Source organism: Photinus pyralis, unplaced genomic scaffold (assembly GCF_008802855.1).
Source record: "Photinus pyralis isolate 1611_PpyrPB1 unplaced genomic scaffold, Ppyr1.3 Ppyr1.4_LG5, whole genome shotgun sequence".
Lineage (NCBI taxonomy): Eukaryota > Metazoa > Arthropoda > Insecta > Coleoptera > Lampyridae > Photinus > Photinus pyralis.
The window spans coordinates 2,799,178-2,824,048 of NW_022170596.1; the positions used below are offsets into that span (position 1 = coordinate 2,799,178).

A 24,871-nucleotide genomic window follows, 5' to 3' on the forward strand; every position below is an offset into this window, starting at 1 on the left:
ACAAAGATTGAAACACACAAAAAATATAAAACGCGGCATACAAAACACAAATACGATATAATGAAATGCAAAAATTACTACCTGCATTAAATAACACATAATAAAAACAAACATTTATGGAGCGACGCGTGTACGACCGCCATTCAAGACAAGATGCCCAACGTAACCCCCGTTCGTGCTTTTTAGGCAGCTCTTTCCCACCTAGAAATTGCGTGATTGCCAACTCTCAAAAATGTGTGCATCGTCGTAAGTTGTATATACAGGGCGGAACCTCTCAGTACGTTGTATAAGATAATACTCAATACCAAGTTGTTAAATGTCTCATCTTAAATTATAAGTTGAATTGTTCAAATCACTTACAACAAGGAATGTGAAACATCAATGAATATTTTACGCATATGTGGGACTGGGAGATGGGCTTAGTTGCCTTAAAGAAGAAACCGGATTGATTATGGTACGGCATTGTACGGGTTGGCAATTAATTCACCGTTACAATGTATTAAAGTTGCGCAAATAAAGCACTGAGACATGTAACAAGACTTCCGTATGCACAATTTTCGTAAAAATCATAATTTAAAAATATAAGGCAACAGTGCAATTAGAAATGCAATCTTATTTCTAGATATAAATAGAGTAAATTAATATTTATACTGCATTACGTGTGTATATTTAGGATGAGTAAATTAAGCGGGCCATTTAGTTAAAATAAGGCCGACTTAAAAGTGTCTATCGGAACAGAATGTTGAATGACAAAAAGCTTGTGTATTTAAACCATTCCTCGTGGTAAGACAAAGCGCTGATTGGGTCGGATTTTAATACGGTGATATCTATAAATATGAGTGTAAATAGTGGGAAAGTGGGCGATCGTATGTAGTGTCGAACATACACTAGTAGATTTAGCAAAGCGCGTCGTGCACTGTTAAGCCAATCAGTCGATTAGGCGGACCCCGAAGAAAGAAAATAAGCCAAAAGCGACCCATCGTCTTCATCGAGTTATCTTCGCGTTGTGGATGAAGATAACGCAGTATTTCCAAGGAGGAATACAATCAAGTTGAAAAGTTCCACGGACGAACGCATCGAGAACTCCTTGTGTAACAAATACTAGAGGTATTTATGAGCGTTTTTGTTTAATCACGCCGCAGTCGTAGTTATTGCCATTTTCGTAGTCTTTGCCTCGTTTTAGAATGTAAACAGCGTTGTAGTTATATCCACAAAAAAAGGAAGGACGTACTATGCTGGGGTTATTAATTCATCTCCATAAAATCGGCATTGTCGAGCGTGTAACTGCGGCTACTCCGCTGGGCCTATCGCCCCCTCCCCCCTTCACTTGTGAATCAATTCAAGAATTGCATTCAATTTATTAGGTATTTAAGAGCTTTTGATATAGGTACCTAATAAGGATACAATTTTAGAGCTCGTTTAAATCACTAGAAATCCAAAACTTGTTATGACTCACCGCGTCTACTTGAATTCCCCCCCCCCCTCCCCTCCCGAGGATGGAAATTATCTTTCTCAAATTAAATTTCGAACTGAAATTGAGCTTTCACTTATAATCAATTGTAAATTTTTAGCCGTATTCTTAAAAAAGTAAGTAAATTTATAATCTTTGACCCAGACTCGTTCACTTTTAGGCGCAGTTGAAAATGAAAAATCTCATTCGAATACCAAAAATAAGCTAAGTAAGAATGTGGCCCAATATCTGCCATATACTCGTATGCCGCCTATTCTTCACCCTCTAAGAGATGTTTTTTTACAAACTGTATATTCGTTCCTTATTATTAGCAGACACTCTTTTCTTCATACCCTACGTCATTATGTTACTTTGTTAATGCACCAGCTGGAAAATTATCCCAGTTCATTCATATGTGCATTTATTTCGTTAAGGCATGCCAGTATTGACGTTTACTCTTGCGTTTTGCAAAGTTAGGATGCATCCTAAACCTAATGATAACTAACAGTTTCTCACACAGCCAAAGCCAATTTTATTTAACATTTGTTTATATATGCATTCAGATGCTGTCAACGATTGTATTACAAATTGATACTAAGATAAGTTAATGATATAGAAAATATTTTTCTCCAAGCATTAATTTTAAATGAAGCTAGAAAAAGTAGTTGCAAAGTGTGCGAAGAATTATGCATTTGATTAAATTACATCGGAAGCTTCCATCAAACAATCGGCGATATTTCCGCTTTGATGTGGGTTGGACATCCGAAATAAGGTGTCGGATGTATTTAGGTATCGACCATTCCCGGTGATAGTGGCACAGTGTTATTCAATTAGTGTCATAGTATAAAAGAATCGTGTTGTGTAAGTCATTAGCGTAAATAATTGGAAGTGGTGGTTCGCAACTAATTTTTCCAGTGTTGACTATTTGCGGTGTCGTAGCAAAATGAAACATTTTAATCGTCGTTATTGTCTACTTTGTACCCATAGTTCTCCAAAGTCTTAAAGTAGTTTTCGTGAGAAAGTAGCTGTAAGTGCCACGGGCGGTTGTCGAAAGTCCCTGCCGTTCCGCCGTACTCAAAGGGTAAGATGTCTGGATGAATGAATTCGTGTAAAGAGCTGAAATTAGTCCCATGGAGTTGAATCTGAAAATTGGATGCGTTTAGGTAATGAAACTACTACCCTCAAACTCTAACCCTCTTTCGCACTTTATCCTTTAGAAACGGTTTAACCACAGCCATAAATGCGTCAAAATAAAAGGGTTCGTTAACAATATGGAAGCCTTTGAATCTTAATGGAAAAGTATCCTGCACCACTTCTACCGTTCGTTTAGCGTAATGCGGCGTGAAAAACTTGGCGTGATGCAATTTTAAACCTGCCATATCTACAATCACAACGACGCCAGCTATTTGAGTTTCAGGCTCTCGCACTACTTCCTCTAAAGCTAGTATATTTGTACGAAATACTTCTTCGATTGTCATCTGCGTTGAATCGAAGTTGTCTGGAAAACAAACAATGATCAATTCGACAAACTTTACAGGGCCGTTTCTGATTTATCCACGTTTCAAAATGTATCTAATCAAAACTGCCCCCTAAAATTTAAAATGTTACGCCATACCTACTCTAATAATATACACCCGTCGGCCGAATTGGTCACGGTTAACCAACATGTTTTGTGCTTGAAAATTTAATATTCGGCTTACTTCTGATGGAAGAGGACATGTTATTAATTCTGGATATTTTATCTTCATTAGGTAGTACCTCTGCAACTGAATATAATAATTACTAATTATTGTCATCGGAATGTCACATTGTATCTATACTTTTAAACCATATTTCATTGGAATTAATATCTACATATCTATATATCAGACATAGGTACCCATTATGGCAAGTGATTGCCCATTTCAATTTCTGCTTATTTGCATATCGTGCATAGAAATGGTATTATGCACCTTCTTTTAAAGGTATACAATTAGACTTATATGAAAAAATGGGAATGTTAAACTTCGTCGGACGCCCTGACGAGGATAAACAAAAGGACAAAAAGGTAACGATTCCTTGTTTTAAATGTAAAAATCCAGGACACAAAGCAAGCGTGTGTCCGAAAAACAAGAAAGAGAGTGCGACGGTCAACATTGAAGTTAAACGAGCCATGGAGATCTCTTCAATCTCTTATGGTTACCAAAATTACAGATCGCAGTCTCGAAGTTCATTTTCAGAAATATGGGGCAAGTACGCAAACGGAAAAGTACTTTTGTTTGCAACCAGAGCTTGTGGGAGCTCTGACTTAACTAGCCTCAACGACACGGCCAGATATTTCGTTTGTAGCTAATTATTTAGGACAATTTTAACAATTTTCATTTATGAGCAGATTTCATTCTTTTCAATCCGACACAAGGTTTTCACTTTAAAAAAATATTTTTTTCTTTGCACGGTGATCTTGTCATATTAACCATATTGTCATGATCATGCAGAGAAACGGTTTTTAATTTTTTAAGCGATCACCGTGCATCGGACTGAAAAAAACAAAGGGATCAAATTTGCTTAGAAATGATTGGGGATTTCAAGAATAATTTTTATTTTCAGAGAAATCAGTGGCGTACCATCAATGTCTGCTAAAATGGGCATGTGAAATTCCGTACGAACGTCACTGGTGGAAATTAAAAAAATGTGGTACGTTAAAAAATGCCTCTGGATACATAGTACATACATGCCAAATTTCATTAAAATATCTAAAGTGGTATTACAGATACCTATTAGTAATAAATGATTTATTTTTAAAAACTTTACCATCTGTATCTCAAAAGTTAAGACGTTTACGGCATAGGTTCATATGAAGTTTCCTTTTTAAAATGAACCCAAAAATCGCCCCCTTGAATATTAACATTCAATTATGAAACACCCTGTATAGGACTTATGTAGAAGCTCATCAAAATAATGACCTATCTCCCCCACATGACAAAGAGAAATTTATTTAAGTTCAATAGCACGCAAATAAGCTATTGTTAACTGTGGGTCTGGAAACTTATCAATCCAACGAATTACATCACCTACATAAATATGCATTTAGCATAATTTCATACATAATTTCTATTCTTTGATGATTTTTGGAAAATTCACTACGTAAATGTTACTTTGGTATTATAATATCTACAATCCTGAACTCCGATGAACATTTTGATATAAACACGTATAACCACTGGAAATATGACTTTTGTTAGCTAAAAAAAATTATTATCATACACGTATTTATCTCAAAATGTTATCGTTATCGTTATAACTGATCAGATGATAAATGGATAAAATATCATATCACTCTTCCCCTCTCGAATTTTCACTTCCACTCTGTACAACAAAGTATCTAAAGCGCGATTGTAGCCTTCTGGTTCGAGGAGACCTTCTAAAAAAAGGTGGCTCCTCTTCTGATTGTCGGAGAGACAAAAGTTTCGTCGGAGATCCATCAGGCGTGTGAGACCTCAGTACAGGAAGTTTCAGGACTAACGTAAGCGTTACCTTAGCTTCGTTGTGTTACGCTAAAACCTTTGGGGAACCCAGGTTACCCTCCTTGGTCAGGCGAGGGTTAATTTATATAAATATAATCTTTTCTAATTTTGACATTTAAAGTGATACTTTTTAAAACTCGTTGACGTTATCAAATACGTTACTTTTCATAACCGTTGTGAAAAGTCAAATATTTCCCTCGTTTCCGGAAAAAACGCGCGTTACGAAAAATAGTGCTTTTCCCAACACGGTTGCACAAATAACTACTACTCGTATTCAAGGCCAGTATGACGTTCACAACGGTTTTACATAACTTTATTTAATAGTTGAATATTGAAAATCTTTAACATATTAGTATATGTAGAACAATGCCTTTTCATTAAACTTATTTATAGACGAAGATCTTTCCTCTCTCGCAGCTGCAAGAATCACATTTCTGATAGGTAACTATACCCCTATAAAACAATACGTTCTAAAATAAGGCATAAATCCATTTCAATTTTCGTACATTATATTACCTTACAACGTTTGAAATTAACAAATCGATCCACTTTATTATAGTAGTGCTATACACAAATTGAAGTGAACAAGGAAATGAATGCCGCCATGACATTTACCGGTTCATCTACAAACATGGTTTATCAGCTAATAGGGGAAACGCAAGTTTCATTCAAAATCAAATCATTTGAAATGCATGGTTCTGATTTTAAATTGTATAAACAGTAAGGCCTTTTTATGACAGAACTGGCATACAAACTATTTATTTTAGTAGTTAGGGATTTGTAAATCTATTAAAGCCCAACCACTGATTATGCTATATTTGTTATTATTTTGAAAACAAATCCAAATATTCAGGGTAAGTTTATATTTATGAGTAGTACGAGGATTTCGGAAAGTTAAGAAATACTAATTCGGTTAAATGGGAACAGATTTGCAGTTTTGTGTCTTACCTACCCATGGTTTAAAAAATCATAGTTTGCTGGATATTTTGAAATAAGCGACTGTTCTTCAATTGCTACATAAAAATTGCAAATGTCAAAATTAAAGATAATGTAACTCCCAAAAATATGGCCTAGGCGAATATTAATAATGCACTCCATAAGAATTTTATCCTGAATGGTAACCATAGTTGGAGAACCTTTTATCAATAAAAAGATCTAGTAAACCAAGAATATTTTTGGAAAAACAAAGAGTGTTATGAATAAGAGAGATATAAAACCGCGAATCTCTCCCTATTTGACTTAATTCGTATCTCTTTCATACAGGGTGTGCATTTTTAGAGAGCTACTATTGGGATCTTGCTTATCTTAAACGATAGGACGTTGTTAAATGAGGGAAACGTTGAGAATTTTCGTGTTAAATAACAATCTGAAAAGAAATTTAAAATATCTTCAATAGTTTAGAACATGAAAGTTTCGAAGATAAACTAATCATACTAGACATTTCTAACCAAAACATGATTCACTTTTTAATGAAGAAATCGAATGTGGCAACCCTTTTTAATCATTTTCAAGATGATGGAGAAACATGTGGCGACTTTTTTTACGGGTGCCATTTTGGATTGTGACATTTTGAGATTTCTCTTTACGATTTATCACACGCGGTGGTTCAGTACCACATTTTTCCTAAAAATAAAATTTTTCATTTTCAGAAATTTTCGTTTTTACGATATTTTCAAAACTATTGAAGATTTTAAATTTCTTTTCAGATTATTATTCAACGCGACAATTCTCAATTTAATAGCCTCATTTAACCAACTTTATACCTCTTAAGATAAGCGAGATCTCCATAGTGAGACTCCAATAATGAGCACTCTGTATATACATTTTGCCAGTTTTTAATATTGTTTTAAATATAGTATGTAATGAAAAATAAAACTAGCTTGAAAAGAGCCTCCCTATATTTAGGGTGAACATTTTGTTTATAAAAAGTACAGTAAAACGCGAGGTAAAACCGTTGTATATACAATGGTAAAACCAAAAGTTTTAATTTTGATAGATTTAAATAGATAAATTTTAATTAAAAGTAAACAGTATTTTCATTCTGCAGAATTATGGCTATATGTACTTTTACTTCTGCTGTTGATTGAAGAGCTTTTATCATTGAATTTATAACTTTCAATTCTTTTATCACCGTGTCTCACCTTTCGTCGTATGTTTTAATGTCTGTTAACTTAAGGAAGATATATTTTTAATTATTGCTTCCTGAATGTGTTTTGCTCGTGCATATGAATGACACCATTTACCTTTATTGGACGAGACATAAAAGCCTGGAATGGGATTAATGTCCTCGTAGAAAGATCCCAATATGCAAAATTCGACCCCATTTCTTTTATATGTTTCCATCAATTTAAAATAAATTAAGATGTCTGATGCAGAAATATGAAATTTTACTAGCCCTCAACACGCATAGGTTAAACATATCAAAATCAATTGAAAATACCTTACCATGTGAAAAGCCTTATGACCATCAAACTTTTTGGCTCGTAAGAATCTGATAAGGAAAGCATCGTCTTCGGGTAACCTGAGATTTTTGTCATCTATAAATGACTTTATTAACACGTTTAGTTGACATCATATTTGTACATACTTGCAACTAGAAGGCATAATAAATTCAATTGCTGTTTGTAATTCTCTGGAGTTTCATTTAATTCGTCCTCTGCTACCTGGAGAAATGCCGGATTTAAAGTATGTTTCTTGAAGCTATCTGAAAACGTTTTATGTATAGATGACTCTAACTCCATTGGCATTTCTGAAAAGCATACCGGTATTAATATTGCATTTAGAAATGGATAACGGCGAAGGAATGGAATTGCTTACCAAAACACTATTAACGCGTGTATTCGTTTAAATATTTAACCGCAAGCGTAGGTGTTATCCATGAAAATTGCCGGCCATGCGCGTTATGAAGTTCTGGAAACTTATTGACTGATACCCCCTCTAGCGTAGTGACAAACCTTTTAAACCCCATTAAAATACACTTTCAATTAACGATTTTATTAAAATACAAATAACAAAAACCACAATTCCATTAAAGATAAAATTATTGACTTTTGTGCCGAATGGCACCAACGTGCTGATGTTTTAAATTTTCATAAACTTGTTCGCTATTATCGTACAGCCATTGGTTTAATTTCTTGAAGTTTAATTCTGGACCGGTTCCACCATACTCTGGCGGTAAGACATCTGGAGTTATGTGCTTGTGGAGCGATTCCCAGTCATCGAAATGAAAGTGGAACTAAAAAGGAGGCACGATTTATTAAAAAATAATGTTATAGCCAATTCCATCGATGTTTTAGTCTACTTTGATTCTTTGAAGAAGAAAGTGAGTAGGCATACAATGTATGATATTCAAATCTCTCTGTAAACCTTGCACAAGGAGAAAGAAACTGAAAATTCTGCCCTATTTTAAAAATATTGTAATGGATTATGACAGATAAATCTTTTAGTATAACTATAACTATGGCAATTCATAGCAAGAAAAAAAGTTAACATGTTAGTGATCCAACTTCCTCTTTTTAAATTGCTCGATCAGCAAAACATTTTAGGTTCAATTAAGTTTATACGGTTCTTTATTTATTAGCGCAAAGTCTTACAAAGTTGGAGACGCTATTTTATCTGTCCGTTTGTATTGCTACTAATAGCTTACTAGATGTTTGTTTCCCGGAAAACTTTCACCCATAAATTCACCCTTCAGAAACCTTGGCCTCACAGAATTCCTTCCTTTTGGGAAACTCGACTTCATATGATCGCTCTAGTACTCGTTGATCCTTGCCTCTTGGAAATTTGATTTCAAAAAAATCGTCTCCTCTTAAAAGCGGTTTCTGTTGAGCTCGTTTGTACGAACGTAGTTTTATTGATTAGGATTTCATGGAAGCTGGTGACAATTACAGCGGAAGCTATCAAAACGAATCACCTCCTGGAGTAAATGTATTGCGGCAAATTCTATTCAATTGAAATCTAGTTGACGAAACTTCGAATTTTCCCCATTTAGAGCTGATTCTACAATACAGGCAATATACAGAGAATAAATTATATAGAATGAACATCGACGGTTAACGTTGGTTATCAACCAAACTACTCACAGGACGTGTTCTTGAAAGTAATTTTTTTAAATGGAGGTTTCCTGAACGTAAATTTTAATTCGAAGGAATTTCCTATAGGGTAAAAGGTTTAAGGTTTAAGTTTAAAAACAATTCATCTATAGCAGAGGACTCAGGAGTATATTTATGTATTTATATGGAGTATATTAATTTATTGTCTCCAATTACAGAGTGAGTCGCAGGGTTCGACGAAAGGGGCTTGCTTCATGGTGAAGGTATTGCGAGGAAATTGAAAAAATTCCAGAAGATGCCCGGACTCCAAAGAACATAGGGTAGAATAGGTTCTTCTAAAAAAATTGAGGGGGGGGGGTATACAGAGACTGCAAGGAAAGAGGAGAGGAGAGTCGCCTTTGGAAGTTCAAGTTAAGGATACTCGACAGTAACTCATTTTTGATCACATAGCCAAAAAAGAGATTCGTGCAAAACCCACGAAAGAGCAATACAGACACTGGTCGAAAATTCCAAGACAGAGCCATTAGAAGATCTTTCTGGAAACCCCCAACGGGGAATTATTAGAATCGTCCATCCTTGAAGCTAAGCAGGGTGAAGATGATCAGTTTAACAAGTACTTGCACAAAATGGCACTGATCGACAGCCCGTTATGCAGGGGTTGTGGCGAGGAAGAAGAAACACCATTGCCATTGTGAGGCATACACAAGAGGAAGGTAATAAAGGTCCGACCTAATCAAAATCTTGGACATTGTTAAAGATCAAAGTATTCCTGGAAGGTAGACAATACCGGGGAGTGCAATAGATGATTAATTTCACTATTTTTTAATGACATACGAATACTATTTGAATTGTATCTCAGTGTCACATAATAACAATCTCGAATTGGTACTTAAACATGATAATTTTTCGAATGAGTTATGTAAATGTTGCGTACAGTGGTTAAACAACATCACCAATAATTATTCATAAATAAATGCTGTAATTGACATTAGTTGCAGTATCTTTGTTTCGCAGTACATCATTTTCATTTATTTTTAATTGAATGTATGACTTATTTCATTTTGCATTGCATAAATAATGTGACATAAGCATTTATAATTAATGAGGTAACTACCTAATTAGTGAATGTGCTTGTAGATGTGTATCTTTCTTTCTAATATTAAATGGTGAGCTCAATTGTTATGCTATTATGCTCCTGCAAAGTGCTGAGTAGCTTACAGGATATAATTTTATTCCAACCTCATAGTATAAAAAAAGGGTTATCCAAGCGTGCATAATTTTGCATCATATGTTCATGAAACCAAACAAGAAATCCAAGAAGGTAGGTAACCAGCACTTCAGCGGGAGAAGCTGGAACCTCGAAAGCGAACTCGACCCAAACACCGCGAGTTCCGGGAATGTTGCACTTCGCTTCATTGAGAACCAAATGTAGAGAAGGGCGAACATCGCTTGCTCCACCCACCTATTGTCTGAAACTCTGAAAGATAAGGGCCTTCCAAACCCCGTATGGTAGGCAGACAAACCGAAACGACTTCGTACGCATACCTCCAGTTACTACACAGGGGCGAAGACCACAGGATTGAAACAGGAACTCTAAAGATTTTTTTTGAAGGCAGCTGCTGTACCAGATCTGTGGACAGTGCTTGCATCTGGATCAATCACCTTAAAAAGCATCGGACAACCAAACGTGGGTAAATATAATAGAGAAGCCGCTAGAGGTCCTTGAAATAAACCGGCATCTGCATATAATAACAATAATGGTGAGCTTGTAACAGGTGGCCACTTTGCCGTTTCAAAAATTTGGTTTTGAATTTGTATTTTGTACAACAAATTTACTCATATACCGCTTCATACCGAACGTTCGACGGAACTTCGACGGAAAATTCTACAAACAAAAATCGGAAGCCCCGATGGAATGGAAGGACAGCGATTGCGTCCGAAATATTTCGTCTACCAAATAAAATTACTGAACCAATTTATCTTTCTTTGTCCTACACACCCTACAAACTCTCACCGCTATCCTAACGAAGGCCGAAAAAACCAACTCGTCAAATTAATATCAATACAGCGGAACATTGGCATTTCATTCCTTTGTATCCTAAAGTGGGTTTGGATAGATTCGCGATTCATATAGGGAAATAGTCACCTATACCATTTAAGTGAAGAAGTGGTATTTTCCAAGAAGAGATAAATCAATTACTAAAAGGGAATACCACTAACGTGTAACGACAATTACTGTACGTTATTTTAGTTTTTCTTTGATTTCATAGGTAATGGTCGGTAAGAATTTGCATATTAAATTTGTTTGGAGTAATTTTGATATTCCTAAAGGAATTAACACGTGAAACTTACTTGCATGAAACAGGTTTTGCATTATATTCACTGATAAGGAACGAATCCAAACAAAAGATTTTTGGTTGTTTTGTTTCAGTGATTAGAAAATTGCATTTAATTTCAGTGCTACTACTCCTTTGGTTGAATTAAAATTTTGTTTAGCATTCTGAGATGTGTATATTTTAAACAAGAGAATTTATTATGTGTCAGAATATAATGACAGTGTGGATAAGGATCAAATTTAGCATTATCACGTGATCACAAGATAGACATTGCTTTTGGTTTCTTTCTATGAACCAAACCAATATTTGACATGTAGGAACATGTAATGCAAATTGAAAGTCTTGGCTTTCATGAATCAACTAAGTTCACATGCGTATTTATTAGAGTTCGATCAAACCAGAGCATTAGATTTTGAATTGCAGATTTTGAGATGAGACAAAAGGCCAAACTTCTGCAAGGTAAAAGGTGTAACAAACATTTTTATTACTGGGATAGCCGTGAGTCATATTTTAAAATTTTTGCCATTGCCGTAGAAGGTCATTTTTATCTGCTGCAATTGAGGTGTTCGACCCTTGTAAATGTAACTAAGCCGTTACATGCCGTGCTTTTAAAATGGAAATAGAAAATAGGGAAGTAATCCCAAAAACTGACGAAGGAGAACACGTGAAAGCCGGATTTGCTTTAAATCGAAAAAAAGCTCTAAAACGACTGTGAGGATTTACTGAGCAAATCCAATTAGTTTGATTGAATAGAATAGAAACAAAACGCTGCACCGGCTCTAGAACAAACTTTAGATGACTTGATGCAGACAATCTAGTATAATCATTACATTTGAATTAACTACCTAAAAGAGCATTTATTTACGTTAAATGGACAACAATTAAATAATAGTTATTATAATAATAATAGTAGCTCCCCGCATGCTGAAGTTTTCAATGCACTAATTTTACAATTTACACTTTGCAACAAATTTAACAACAATCTATTCATTCGATTTGACTGGGAGTGGTATAGGTTCATTCGCTCAGTTCTTGAGAGTAATTAAAAAAAAATGATACAGTTATGTCTTCCAGAACCGGAGAAATTGTGAGTTTTCTATGAAAAAACATGATTTCACTTTTGCAATTTTTTTTTCGTTTTTCGCTAATAATAAAGTTCTGACCTACTCAAAACAGTTGTAATTTTAGTATGTGATAGCTATCAATGAGACCCATCGATTGATATACATTTCACCTGGTTCCACGCCATTGTGGGTCATGGTGATAATTTTGCTGGGAATTTACTCCACTATAATAATTACCCAAATTGAAATAAAAATATGTATTTTGTCTCAATAGGTATACGTTTTCCTACAATTTCATTCGGCATAGGTGAACATGATTACAGACAAACGGTCGACCCTCGATAGAACACAGGTTATTGCACTTTAAAACTACGACCATTTGCCTTCTGTGCCTTCTGCAGCCATTCGTTCCCTTGACCAATTGAATCCATGTGTTTCTCTATCGTAAGTAGTTATCCGCTATAGTACCCTCCTTTGTTATAGATCACGAATTTTGACTTTATCGCTACCTATCTTAGTGTGTGCAGAATTCAATAGTTAGCGTTCATTTTCCTTCAAAGATGATCGCCTTCCATGCCTCCTTTTGAGACAGACAACCTTTAGGTTCTGTGTTGCAACAGATTCTAAAATTTTTCAGTTAATCTAAAAATGCAATTTGTAACAGTAAGATTTAGGTAGGTAGGTATATACCTAATAGGACACCAATACACTTACCTACCACAATTTATCGTATAAAACTAATCTATGCACAACACGAATACAGAATGCTGTATGTGACGTCAAATTATTGAATACGATGTACGAATTGGATCATTATTTAGTTAACAAAAATCCGTTTCGTGAAGGCGCACGACCGAAGCTCAACCGAAACAAATTGATCTACTTACAATTATAGGTGAAGCTTAAAATTGACACTTTATTTTTAATTGTTGTAACAATCTTTTCAGTAGGTTATACCGTTTAATCTTGAAATAATATTTGGTATCATGCGGAGTCAGTAATTATGTGGTCAGAAACGGCACATTAAAAATTAAGTGGTTTTTCGAGATTTGATATCATACACTGTATTTTTTCGTTATACACAGGAAGGAGATAAATTATGTAATGGAAATGTAAAATTAATTGAAACAAACGGATTATTGGTACGCTCACCCTTTCTTTCAGTTTTGCTGTCAAAAACGGCCATATCAATTTGACACTCGCGCTGATCAGTGTTGAGGTATTTACAACGTGGTAAACGAGTTCTTTACATGGATACAGATCGGCTTTCCTCGAACCAAATCTAATATTTGAGGGTGTTAACCAACGAAACATTCTCAAAGAATATCCTTTCATGTCGAGAATAACGCTTAATCCGGTACCTTGCGTTTCCGGCTCGTCCATAATCAATTCTAACCAAAGTTCGTCCACTTTGGCCGACTGCTGCGGAGACATCCGACTGACGTTGAACTCCCCTACAATAGTTTGTACCTAGTGGTCGTCAATTATATGCAGATGAGAACTTCAAACCTAATTTGGATACAAATATTCTACGACCGTCCCTATCTCTTACACCCGGTAGAATGGTTCTGGTATTTTGGTCGATTAAATCTTTATAGTCTATTGGAGATCCTGTTGCGAACCATTCTGGATGTTCTAATAGTAACCCGATGTAGTCGTCTATCTGCAAGTAGAACAGCTATTTCCGTACCCTCTTTTGTATACCGAAGGTTAATATGTCATCTACCGCAAAGTTCATTGAAACAGAATTTAAATATGGGTTTCTCCTTTAGCAATAACATGTTATGCGGGCGTTAGGCGTAAGTCCAAAACCGCAATGCAGTCTGGGGAAATTACCCACTTACCCTTCTGTAAGCTTGGTGAACACTAAAATCCGTGCAATGTAGAAACCGTAATAAGTAAGCGTCATCCTTTCGAACGTTTTGGAATTTTTTGTCAGCTGAAACAAGAAAACTTACATTAAATTAAGTAAAAGAAGGTGGAATACACCTACATGTACCATTCACCTTCAAATATTCACACCAATTTTTTTCTGGGAATGGTGAATCTCGTTCTGCTATAGTTAGAACGAGTGTCACTGTTTGAGACAGATATCCCATACACTCACGGGTCATTTGGAAGCTTTTAGAATCCTTGAAATCCTCTATTTAAGAGCCAAGCCTCGAGAGTCTTTAAAATGAATTAGAAAATTTTTAGTAGAGCCTTCAGAACCTTTTTAGTGACCTTTAGCGCCTTAACGGGTTTTTAAGAGAGTACTTAAGAGCCCTTGAAAATGTCTTAGAGGGACACTATAAAGCTAAAATCTTCAAAGAGGTATGTTGTATTAGTTTACTGGTGTATTTTAAGTTTTTGAGGCAGAGACAGAATAAGAGTGGAAACATTCATTTGAATTAACAGATAAACGTAAAGTTGTACCTATGTATAATAATTACGTACTAACGCTATGCATTTACTAAAGGACATTCTTTAATGATTGTAGTGCCAATATGTGGGAAATTGTGCAATGTGCATCAAAATGTCATAAACACCTACCATAACACCATAGCAAGCAGAATGAATGTATTTTTTCGTGAAGGATCCACGAGACCTTTGTTATGTATTGTTAGCGACAACGTACGTTATTGCGCTTGCCTGATGCTAGAGAGAGAAAGAGTTGAACTCTAATGTCAGAGGTAGAGATTTATGCGTTGTTTAATGGCCGCCGTATGCACTGAAAAAGTTTAAGCTGAGCCTAGCTTAAAATCCATGGCAACCATTGTCCCAATAATCGTTACCATGGATATTAAGCTACATTTAAGCTATCTTCTTCGGTGCATAGGGCCATTAATACTTCAACTCAATCATAATATTAGTTTGGCTTCATTGCGGTGGGGAACAAGGATAGAACGTTAACGAAGAATTACGCAAATTATTAAAAGATGCATTTAGTCCATAAGACCCAATACTGCATCTGGAGGTACGAACGCAATATAATTTGGTACGTTTGCTTCTAAGATACAGGGTGGTAACGAAAAGTTTGATTTATCCATGTCAGATAAGGATAAGGCTATTATATGCCTATTATACATATTTTTACGTAGAATCAAGTGGCACAGTAAAAAAATGTGTACCACCGGTTCTGCGTTTTGACACAAAGTTGGAATTTTTTTAATGCACACCCTGTATACTTAAACGTCAATTTTTCTCATTTGTTTGTTGTATCACAAATTTACAACCTACATTTTTATATATAATAACATATTATATATAATAACATATTATATTATATCATATTTTTCAAAATTTTGAAGTGACATGTTTCTACTGTAAACCATTTTTATTGATTGGCATCAGCTGCCTTAATTACCATTGATACAACAAATAAAAAATATCTATTAATCCATGACCTAGTATTTAAAAACAGTAAAAACGTCATGTGAAAAATTTAAAAAATGTATAGGTTGCATCAATGTAATCAGGAAGAAAATGCAAAATATTACGTTAACATATATAGGGCGTTCCATTAAAAAAGTACTTTGGGTCAAATCTCAGAAAAGGTGGTTCAAAAATTACCGTAAGCCATTTTTATTGATTGGTATCAGCTGCTGTAATTAGTATTGATACAATAAACAAAACAAAATATCTATTAATCCATGACCTACTATTTAAAAAGAGTAAAAACGTTTTCATGTGTAAAATTTAAATAAAATATAGGTTGCATAAATGTAATCAGGAAAAAAATTACGTTAACATATATAGTGTGTTCCATTTCAAAAATACTAACTTTGGTGAAATCTCAGAAAAGGTGGTCCAACAATTTTTTTAACTACACCACTGGGTTGTACGTAAAAATATCTAAAATAGGCAGTTATCTCCTTCAAAAAGTCAAACTTTTAATATTCGCCCTGTATCTCGGAATCAAACGTAGGTAGATTGATTCTGTTTGTGGTATCAAAAGTTTCACAAAAAAGTGGCAAGAGTCGCGAAAACCGCAAGTTTTTATCTTTAAAAACAGGTGAGATGCACTGCAGTCTCAACCAAAATAGGACACACTGTACATCATCAATGGATATTTCACTACTAACATGCACATCTGACATGAGTGGAAGCTGTCAAAATACATTGGGGCCCAAGTTCTGGTTCCACAAGGTAAATTTTATTAAGACGGCAGAGAGTTTGTTTAAATTAAATTGTGTCCGGTTTCACAAATAATGATTACAGGCATGTTCTCTATTCTATAATAGAGTAATAACCATTAGTACGATTGGATTGTAATGTTATTACGACTAGAGTTGCTGCAGTTACAACTTACCACCCTTATATTGTCCCATTCAATTCACTGCGCCTCTGTGTAATTATTTCTATGACACTTGGAAGGGAGGGACGCTATCTCCTCCGAAGAGAATCACTGCCCTAGGATAAGGCCCGCAACTTTCTTACAGTATGTTACAAAAATTTGGTAATACTGAGAGTTCCAATAACTTGAGTTGCCCTTGGTCACGCTTTGGCCCTTGAAGGCACTGATATAGCATAACCAGTCGTGCCAAAGAGTAACTTAAAAGTCCTATTTTGTTCTTGCAAAAAAAAAGATACAGGGAAATTGACCTGCATTTCTTACTCGTAAGCAATGATCCCCAACACCCCAATTGAAATAGTTATTAACGTAAAAGTCAGGAAAATAACACATTACTGGCGAGGAAGTACTGAAATACGAGGCCCCTTTAGGACCGAGCACTTTAATTTCCGAGTCAAGTAATGTCATTTTACTGACGAGTTTTGTATTAAATTATACCCGTATTCCTATTTATATAGAACTTTTGATTCATGCCAATCTGTTAGTGATGACAGGAGTCATTATAGACATTTATCAATGTGACAGGTGTGGCCGGAAAAGTGACAGATGCGGCCGGTAAAGTGACAGGTGGCAGGAAAAGTAGTCTGGTCTGCCTCTGTCATGGAAACTAACATTTTCCTGACATAAAGTAGGCATGAAATGTCCGAAAAACAATCCAGGGATTGTGATCCTAACGCCACGGGTTGTTAGTTGTTACTATTGGATATAATACAAAATCCTACCTACCTTCTTTGTATTCATTCTTAGAAAATCAAGTAGTGTTAGTTAATGGGATGCTGCCCATTTCCTGAACTGACTTTGATCCCTTAAAAGTACCGCTTGAGTTATGTAACATCTGGGTTGCCACATTCCGACGTATGTTTAAATGTAAGGGTGTGTTTGTAAATATGTATCACTTTATTGTTGGCATTGGCACTGAGTGTAATTAAACGGCATTAAGTATACTCTGCATTTTATTATTAATCCAATAGTTACACATTTCCTTTATATTTAGCCCGCACATTTTTAATGTAATTTTTTGTTTGTCTCTAAATGTCTATTTATTATAAAAAATAAACGAACAATACGTTCCTGACACGACACCCCATAATTCAAATTCTACAGGGAGAACAGGTGTTAGATCCTCGCTCGTGCTACAGTTGTACCCCTACGAACTATAATCCAACAGATTATCCGGCCATAAACAGAAGAAAGTTCTAATCCTTTATGCTACCGGAAACTCACGATAATCAATATTGTTCTAGTTTATTAAACAGGCGGAAGATGGAAATAGAAATGGTTACATGCCCTACAAACGCAGCAAACAAAAATTGTAGAGCAGATTGCAGATGTAAATTGAATAAATGTTATTTCTCTATTTTCATTTACAACTAATACAATACAATAAATATAAGGATAACATCATAGCCACAACACAAGTTCTCAAAATCCATTAATTAGAGCCAATATTTTTGATTGTGACCGACAACTTCGGCAACATTTTGGAGCAATATGGTGCTGCAGAACAGTTTTGGATATTATGTCCTTTCCAATTTTGCAATTTTTTTTCTAAAATTGCTACACCCCAAACGGGGAATAAGATAATAATTGGCTTTAATTGCGGATCTTTTCCTTAATTTGACCATCTTCGTATCTTCTATGGTTTCCGAGATGACCATGATTGAGCTCAGAGAACGAAATCTGTCGAGCGAGCCGTGGTCCCTTTGAGACATCCAATTCGTGATATAGCCAGAATATGTTGTGGGTAATTGAAGAAGACCACATTACAAAACTCGTGTCCGTGGTCCTCATTATTTGTTTTGACTATTAATAAACTCTATAACGCGTTCTCAACGTTATCTCATGCACGATGCAACCACTAAATACTATGCAACTGTGAGTAATTTGCATACCAAAAAACGTGGAAGAGTACTTTCAGCAAGTCCGCTTCATAAGGAAGGATTCGCTAACTCACGTAATTTATCATAAAATATATGCATTTTACTAGTCATGGTTAGCTCATAGGGTTTCATGTTGGGAACAAACCTTCAATAATAATGGACATGAACCTCGGATTGAACTATAGCAGCATTTACGAGTTGTTTAATCCTTATACATGTTCATAATAACCACAACTTGACGTGATCCAATTTCACAGCATCCACGACACGAATTTTATAGCATGGATCTTTATTTGACACAACGCCATAATACAAAACTCGAGTTATGGACGTTGTGATTGTTTCTTCTTTCTTTCACTGAGCCCAACATACAATCAAGATCATGTTGGATGGAAATTGTCTCGTATACAAAAATCATTATACCCTTTTTCTTCAATAAAGATATACTTGCCCTTCAAGTCCTTTGCTAACCTTTCCACCCTCCTCAGAATTTTTTAGTCCAAGTGGAGTGAAAGGAATTTCAACTTCAAAATATGATCTTTGACGACTTCAGCTTCAGCTTCTGCTTTAATGTTTCGGAGATCCCATGAAAGCTTTTGATTAGATCCCTCACTAGAGATAGGTTCTGGAATGTGGAGTGATACAAGCAGAATTTTCGTATATGGATTGCATGACGAACAATAACCATAAGATGATAGGGGTATTACCAACAATGGTCCATATTGTTTTTTTGAGGGAGGTATAGTATTTGTACGATTCTATCGTTTAATTGGGTTAACCTACATTCCTTATTAATCACTTACCAAGAATATACATATTACCTACATGTTTCTTTATCTAAATCGTTACATAAATATGAATGTTTTAAAACTACACTAATCTTGAGGTGCAAAATGTTTAGTTATAACGTAAAATATTTCCCTTCCAGTTATGGAGTATTTTAAAAACCGGAATAAAAAATAATAATAGCCATCAACAAATTAACACTAATATGATTCTTTCTAAGAAAACAAATTAACTTACCGTTTAATATTTCCCGAAGCTGTTGAATACAATCTTTGATATCCTCTTCGGTTAGCTCTTTACCGGAAAAATCCACAATCGTTTTGCTATGGGATGGCATGGCGTTTTGGTATCCTTCTCGTGTCTAATGCACTCCTATTTATTTATTCATTTACACAGATGGAACACTTTCGAAAGACTGTTGTTTTCGATCAAAAGAGCATCGCATGTTTGTTACCTGGCCGACCTTGACAGAAATACCTGTTACGTTTGCTGCGTTTAATAACTGTTGCTCATTACGAGGTTACCCATCGTCTATTACTATGCTACCATAAGATAACAAACAACCTGCTTCCCTTTCCCCGATTCCACCTGCATAAAAACGATAGAAATCGCGCAAATAGAAGATCATCATCTCACCAAACAAAATATTTACGTGTGGTTGATACCGCGTTTTGCAAAACTTGCTAAATACTGTATCCACGCTTTCGCATTCCTTGCTAAAACACTTTGTCACGCTTACTGATTATTTCCTAATGCAAATTGATTAACCGTTAAAGTAGGTAATTTGTACAGGCACCTAATTACGTAACGGCGAGGAGCATGTAAATCTGAAAATTTGCAAAAAGTACAGTTCAATAGTCCTTTAATGTAATATTTTCACTTGCGTATCCATTGTTATAAATAGATAACAGTTTTTAAATATCTCATAATTAAGTAATTACAGGCATTTTATACGTAGTAGATTATCCACTACCGTTACATAATTTTCAATGTCGCTGCTAATGATGTGGTCGATTAGTTGCCAAGATATGGCGAGAACAGTGTATGTGGATGCCCAAAAAGACTAAACGTGCTCCTAACATTTTTTTCCTTAAAAGGTTCATACGATGAAATTTAAAAAAACTCATATGCCATTAGCTTGGACAAACAAAATAAGTCAGTTATCTCCAAGAAATTTAGAAACAAGTATAGAAATTGTGCACAAATCCGGTGCAGATAAAGCGTATTCTGTAAAAATTATCAAGGTCCTCGTGTGAGATCCAAAAGGGACTTGTGTGGCAGATCAGTGTTTTATTAGCCAGTGTTGACTCCACCATCAGAGAGATCTTGTCAGGAGCAAACATATTCCCTTGTCGATGTCCACTCAGTAAGATCCCATCGATGGTTACCATATTCCCTTTGTCGGTACCCACCCCCGGCGGCCCAAACAGACCTTTAGGTTATTCATGGACTCCACCAAAGAGTGCTTCTTGAGTTTCAGAGTAATGCGCCAAATATTCTGTAAAAGTCAATTCTTCGTTTGCGTCACATTCGCTGCTTCTGGATGATCCTCTAACCATTAGCTTGGCCCTTCGCGCCTTACTGCACTTCCATCCTATCCGCTCGCTATCTGCATATTATGGCAAACTTTATCCTGGATGGCATCCAATTTCTGACGTAGGCTTTCCACGTACTCGTCTGTACAGTTTCTCCTCTACCGGGTTGTGTTGATATACCCCTACGATTAGGCAGGGGCGGGTAGTAGAATAACCCTACCGCAGAAAGCACTGTGTGTCTATACAACGGCTAGTCAGTCGACACCCCAGCGTTTTTAAAATTTTATTGATTAGAACAATTGTTAGTGTTTTCCACAAATTAATGGTTTAGAATCCAATTCCGTTAGGGTAGTTCAGTGTTAGGTAGGATGGCTCTGATGGATATCTAGTACGCCAAAGTTTGGTTATTTTAATGCTTTGCTTGGGGAACTTGATAAGATTCAGAACCTGGCTATTCGATATTCTTTGGGAGCATATCCAACAAGTCCAGTTACATCGCTCTACCTCGAGGCAAATATTCCCCCTCTAGCTCTTCGCCGGAAACAGATTGTTGCAAAATACTATACAGTGTGTCCCAGATCGCGTGGGATTGCATGGGTAACTTTGTTATTATGAAAGATAGAGAATTGGTTAAATGGGCAATGTTTTGCAGTTTTGGATGCTTATTTAAAACTTCCTTTTGGAAATTCCAAATGTCGCATAGGTTCGACGTAAATTCAAAAAAACTAAAATTGGTCATTTCCTTGAATGTCTTATATCATCGGAAGTATAAGAGATATAAAAAAAAGTTTTATATAAAAGTACTGCCTTTGATACGTTTAATTTAGAATTGATGTCAAAAAAAAATTCAAGATGGCTACTTTTTAGGAACATTTACCAACTTCCTAAAGTTAAATGGGGGCCATATGGGATTTTTAGATTACTTGATAGATTTTTTAATTCTCTTTTCAACGAGCCATCATAACATAAGATTGAAAATAAGATACCAGTTATATCAACGTTTTTTATATTTTAATCAAGTAGGCTGTGATGAATTAAAAAAAAACAAAACAAAATCTATTCGAGGCAACAAAACAATGAAAATAATTACATCAGATGTTTAAAAAATCAGGGGCGCACTCATGAGAGGGGGTTTGGGCATTAAAACTCCCTCCAAAATTTTATATTAAGTAGGCTTAGAAAAATCACTTATTGACTATCTTATTATCCATACTTACATACCTACAAATGGTGGTATAACTACAAACTATCCCCTCGAAAAAATTTCATGCCATTATCCACTTAAACACATTTCAAGACATTTCGCTTTATTTTGCACAATGTATTACCATTGATGCATTGTCCCAGGTCACATTTTGTAGGTGGTTTAGTCGCAAGAATATCGAAACTTAACAGTTTTACCAGTTCGAGTATATGGACAGATGAATCTTATTTTTCTAACTGCGGAGTGTTCAAATCGACATAATGAATACTACTCGTCACCGGAAAACCTACATGTTGTAGTTTCACGCCCAAATCAAGTAATATTTTTTTTAATTAATCTATTTTATGGCATAATGGGAAGTCATGTAATTGCACCGGTAATCTTCGATGGATCTTTAACTGCTCACCATTATTTACAAATTCTCCAATAAACTTCCTTAAAGGATTTTTCTCGACAACGTATGTTTCGAAGAAAGGGGTTGGTTTATGCTATCTACCAACAAGCTGGCTGCTCAGGTCACAATTCAAGAATTATGTACAGTACATTAAATTATAAAAGTAAATACCTAATTAAAAAATAAGAGTAAAGTGGACCACTACAATAATAATAATAATAATCAATGGCAACACGTTGCCTAAACTAAACTGTCTTGAAGTGAGTTTCACTAATAATAGCCAGTATTTTAAACATCTGGTGTAATTATTTTCATTGTTTTGTTGCCTCGAATAGATTTTGTTTTGCTTTTTTTTTAATTCATCACAGCCTACTTGATTAAAATATAAAAACCGTTGATATAACTGGTATCTTATTTTCAACCTTATGTTATAATAGCTCGTTGAAAAGAGTATTAAAAAATCTATCAAGTAATCTAAAAATCCAATATGGCGCCCATTTAACTTTAAGGAAGTTGGTTAATGTTCCTCAAAAGTGGCCATCTTGAATTTTTTTTTACATCAATTCAAAATTAAGCGTATCAAAGACAGTAACTTTTATATAAATCTTATACTTTCGATGATATAAGACATTCAAGGAAATGACCAATTTTAGTTTTTTTGATTCGACATTTTGAATTTCCACAAGGAAATTTTAACTAAGCATCTAAAACTGCAAAACATTGTCCATTTAACCAATTCTCTATCTTTAATAATAAGAAAGTTACCCATGCAATCCCACCCGATCTGGGACACACTGTATAAAAGTAAGGTTAGATGATAAACATCCAAATTTTAGATCCCTTACTGATGCGACTACCATTGCTCGTCTATACAGATGTAGATCGTTAGGTGTTAGGGCTAGAGAGGTATTAAACCACCTCCAATTGGAGAATATTGACTTCACGAGTATGTCATCTACTGCACGGCGTGGACTTGTGAAAAGTAAAATCTATGAGCGGTGGAGTGAGCAGTGGTCGGAGTCTGATACGGCTTTGAAAAGGATCAAACCTAGTCTGGTTCCGCTTTTCTATATCGACGTTAGACGTTTGAACTTGATCAGGCTGTACAGACTCCGTCTGGGGCATACTGCTCTCACTCATGGGTATTTGTTGGCAGGTGAAGAACGGCCATTATGCGAACCGAGATGCGAACAATGTGGTGTTAATTTAACACCACATCACATTATTTCTATCTGTCCGCAGTATATGAATGTACGTGTGCTATTTAATATAAACCCGATATGGGAAAATAACTTTAAAAATGAAGAACAATGTAAAAATACTGTCGCGTTCGTCCAACAAATTGGTATTGCAAACCATCTGTGACATGTTTAAATTTTTGTCTTTATGTATATTTGTGTAGTAAATAAGTAAATGTAATCACGCCTGTCTTGTTTTGTGTGTTCAGAAACTGTGATATTATAGTACCTTAGTATAAGTATAAAGGCTAATGGCCATAGATGCCGAAGCCTCAGGTGGGGTTTTAGTGGGTATACCCAGATAATGGGAGAGTCCCACACTATTCCGGACTTCTATCCGGAGTGTGCGTAATGCATTTCCCCACCTGTCAAAAAAAAAACAATTTCAATAATTTACAAATGAATTAAACGTTTTTTTTAAGGTTGGATGATAACGTTATGGGTTTTCATTAATTTTCGTAATAGGGCTAGGTAACGTCAGCTTGGTACGATACGCTGAGGTACATGAGATACAAAGGCACGGAACAGCTGAAAAATATCCGATCGTAGATGAAGAAGGTACGCGGCTTGGAAATGCACTGCGAATTTTGCTGAGTTGTAGAGGAAACTAATTTGATCGAAGAAAGCAGAACATCAATTAAATTAATTTAAGGCACCATTGCTTCCAGGAAGACTATACCGATTTGTACCATAGAGAAACCACCGATTCTAGAAAATGATGTAATTAAGGCACCGTAATCGATTTGATTTGTATTCAAATAACGATCCGCTCCCTTTGAGAAATTGATCTAAATTGTATTGGAAGTAATCAGGAAAGTTAAAGGATCCAATTTTTTTGGAAATTAGCCGAATGGAGATTTTAGAATTTCTCTTGAAGTTGTTATGCCATTTAAAATAAGAATATTCGTCTAAATGAGTTTAGTTTTTGCTAGTTGTGATGTTTTTGTATAAAATTGGCATATTTATTACTGTTATTGTGGGCAAAGTAGTGATAAGTTAGGATGTAAACATGGCGACGGTATAGGGGTTACATTTTCAGTACTCGTAGTGAACGTAAACATTTTTTAAGTATGAAATTGTAAGAGAAAGTGTAATT

At 35.3% G+C, this 24,871-nt stretch overlaps 2 protein-coding genes and 1 long non-coding RNA gene across 5 annotated transcripts; all 3 read right to left on the reverse strand.

The window, feature by feature from the left end:
* Nucleotides 1–1,964: 1,964 nt before the first annotated feature.
* On the reverse strand, nucleotides 1,965–7,901 carry LOC116172300 (clavesin-2-like). Of its 3 annotated transcripts, XM_031489499.1 has the most exons (6): nucleotides 7,771–7,901; nucleotides 7,541–7,702; nucleotides 7,399–7,490; nucleotides 3,066–3,216; nucleotides 2,644–2,948; nucleotides 1,965–2,592 (listed from the first exon to the last, which is right to left on the reverse strand). In XM_031489499.1, exons 2-6 carry the CDS (start codon nucleotides 7,698–7,700, stop codon nucleotides 2,404–2,406), a joined length of 897 nt encoding a protein of 298 aa, XP_031345359.1. In that variant the 5' UTR covers nucleotides 7,701–7,702; nucleotides 7,771–7,901; the 3' UTR covers nucleotides 1,965–2,403. The 3 variants fall into 3 exon arrangements, with proteins under 3 accessions (XP_031345359.1, XP_031345360.1, XP_031345358.1); XM_031489500.1 differs by having other exon boundaries at nucleotides 3,066–3,210; nucleotides 7,541–7,883; XM_031489498.1 differs by having other exon boundaries at nucleotides 7,541–7,878.
* A 30-nt stretch (nucleotides 7,902–7,931) lies between these two features.
* LOC116172304 (alpha-tocopherol transfer protein-like) lies at nucleotides 7,932–20,175 on the reverse strand. Its single transcript, XM_031489505.1, has 6 exons — nucleotides 20,041–20,175; nucleotides 19,642–19,992; nucleotides 14,250–14,344; nucleotides 13,915–14,068; nucleotides 13,558–13,859; nucleotides 7,932–8,188 (listed from the first exon to the last, which is right to left on the reverse strand). Exons 2-6 carry the CDS (start codon nucleotides 19,739–19,741, stop codon nucleotides 7,994–7,996), a joined length of 846 nt encoding a protein of 281 aa, XP_031345365.1. The 5' UTR covers nucleotides 19,742–19,992; nucleotides 20,041–20,175; the 3' UTR covers nucleotides 7,932–7,993.
* Nucleotides 12,648–13,542, reverse strand: LOC116172321. Its single transcript, XR_004145629.1, has 2 exons — nucleotides 13,120–13,542; nucleotides 12,648–13,028 (listed from the first exon to the last, which is right to left on the reverse strand). It is a non-coding gene; the product is annotated as an uncharacterized LOC116172321 (long non-coding RNA).
* Nucleotides 20,176–24,871: the final 4,696 nt, after the last annotated feature.

Coding starts and splice junctions, on each gene's coding strand:
- LOC116172304 (XM_031489505.1), bottom strand. CDS start 19,741: ATGCCATCCCATAGCAAAACGATTGTGGATTTTTCCGGTAAAGAGCTA. Junction 14,345..19,641: donor GCTTCGGGAAATATTAAACG/GTAAGTTAATTT, acceptor TTCTTGTTTCAG/CTGACAAAAAATTCCAAAAC. Junction 14,069..14,249: donor TTCACCAAGCTTACAGAAGG/GTAAGTGGGTAA, acceptor TTCTACTTGCAG/ATAGACGACTACATCGGGTT.
- LOC116172300 (XM_031489499.1), bottom strand. CDS start 7,700: ATGCCAATGGAGTTAGAGTCATCTATACATAAAACGTTTTCAGATAGC. Junction 3,217..7,398: donor GTCATAAGGCTTTTCACATG/GTAAGGTATTTT, acceptor TATTATATTCAG/TTGCAGAGGTACTACCTAAT. Junction 2,593..2,643: donor AGGATAAAGTGCGAAAGAGG/GTTAGAGTTTGA, acceptor TCCAATTTTCAG/ATTCAACTCCATGGGACTAA.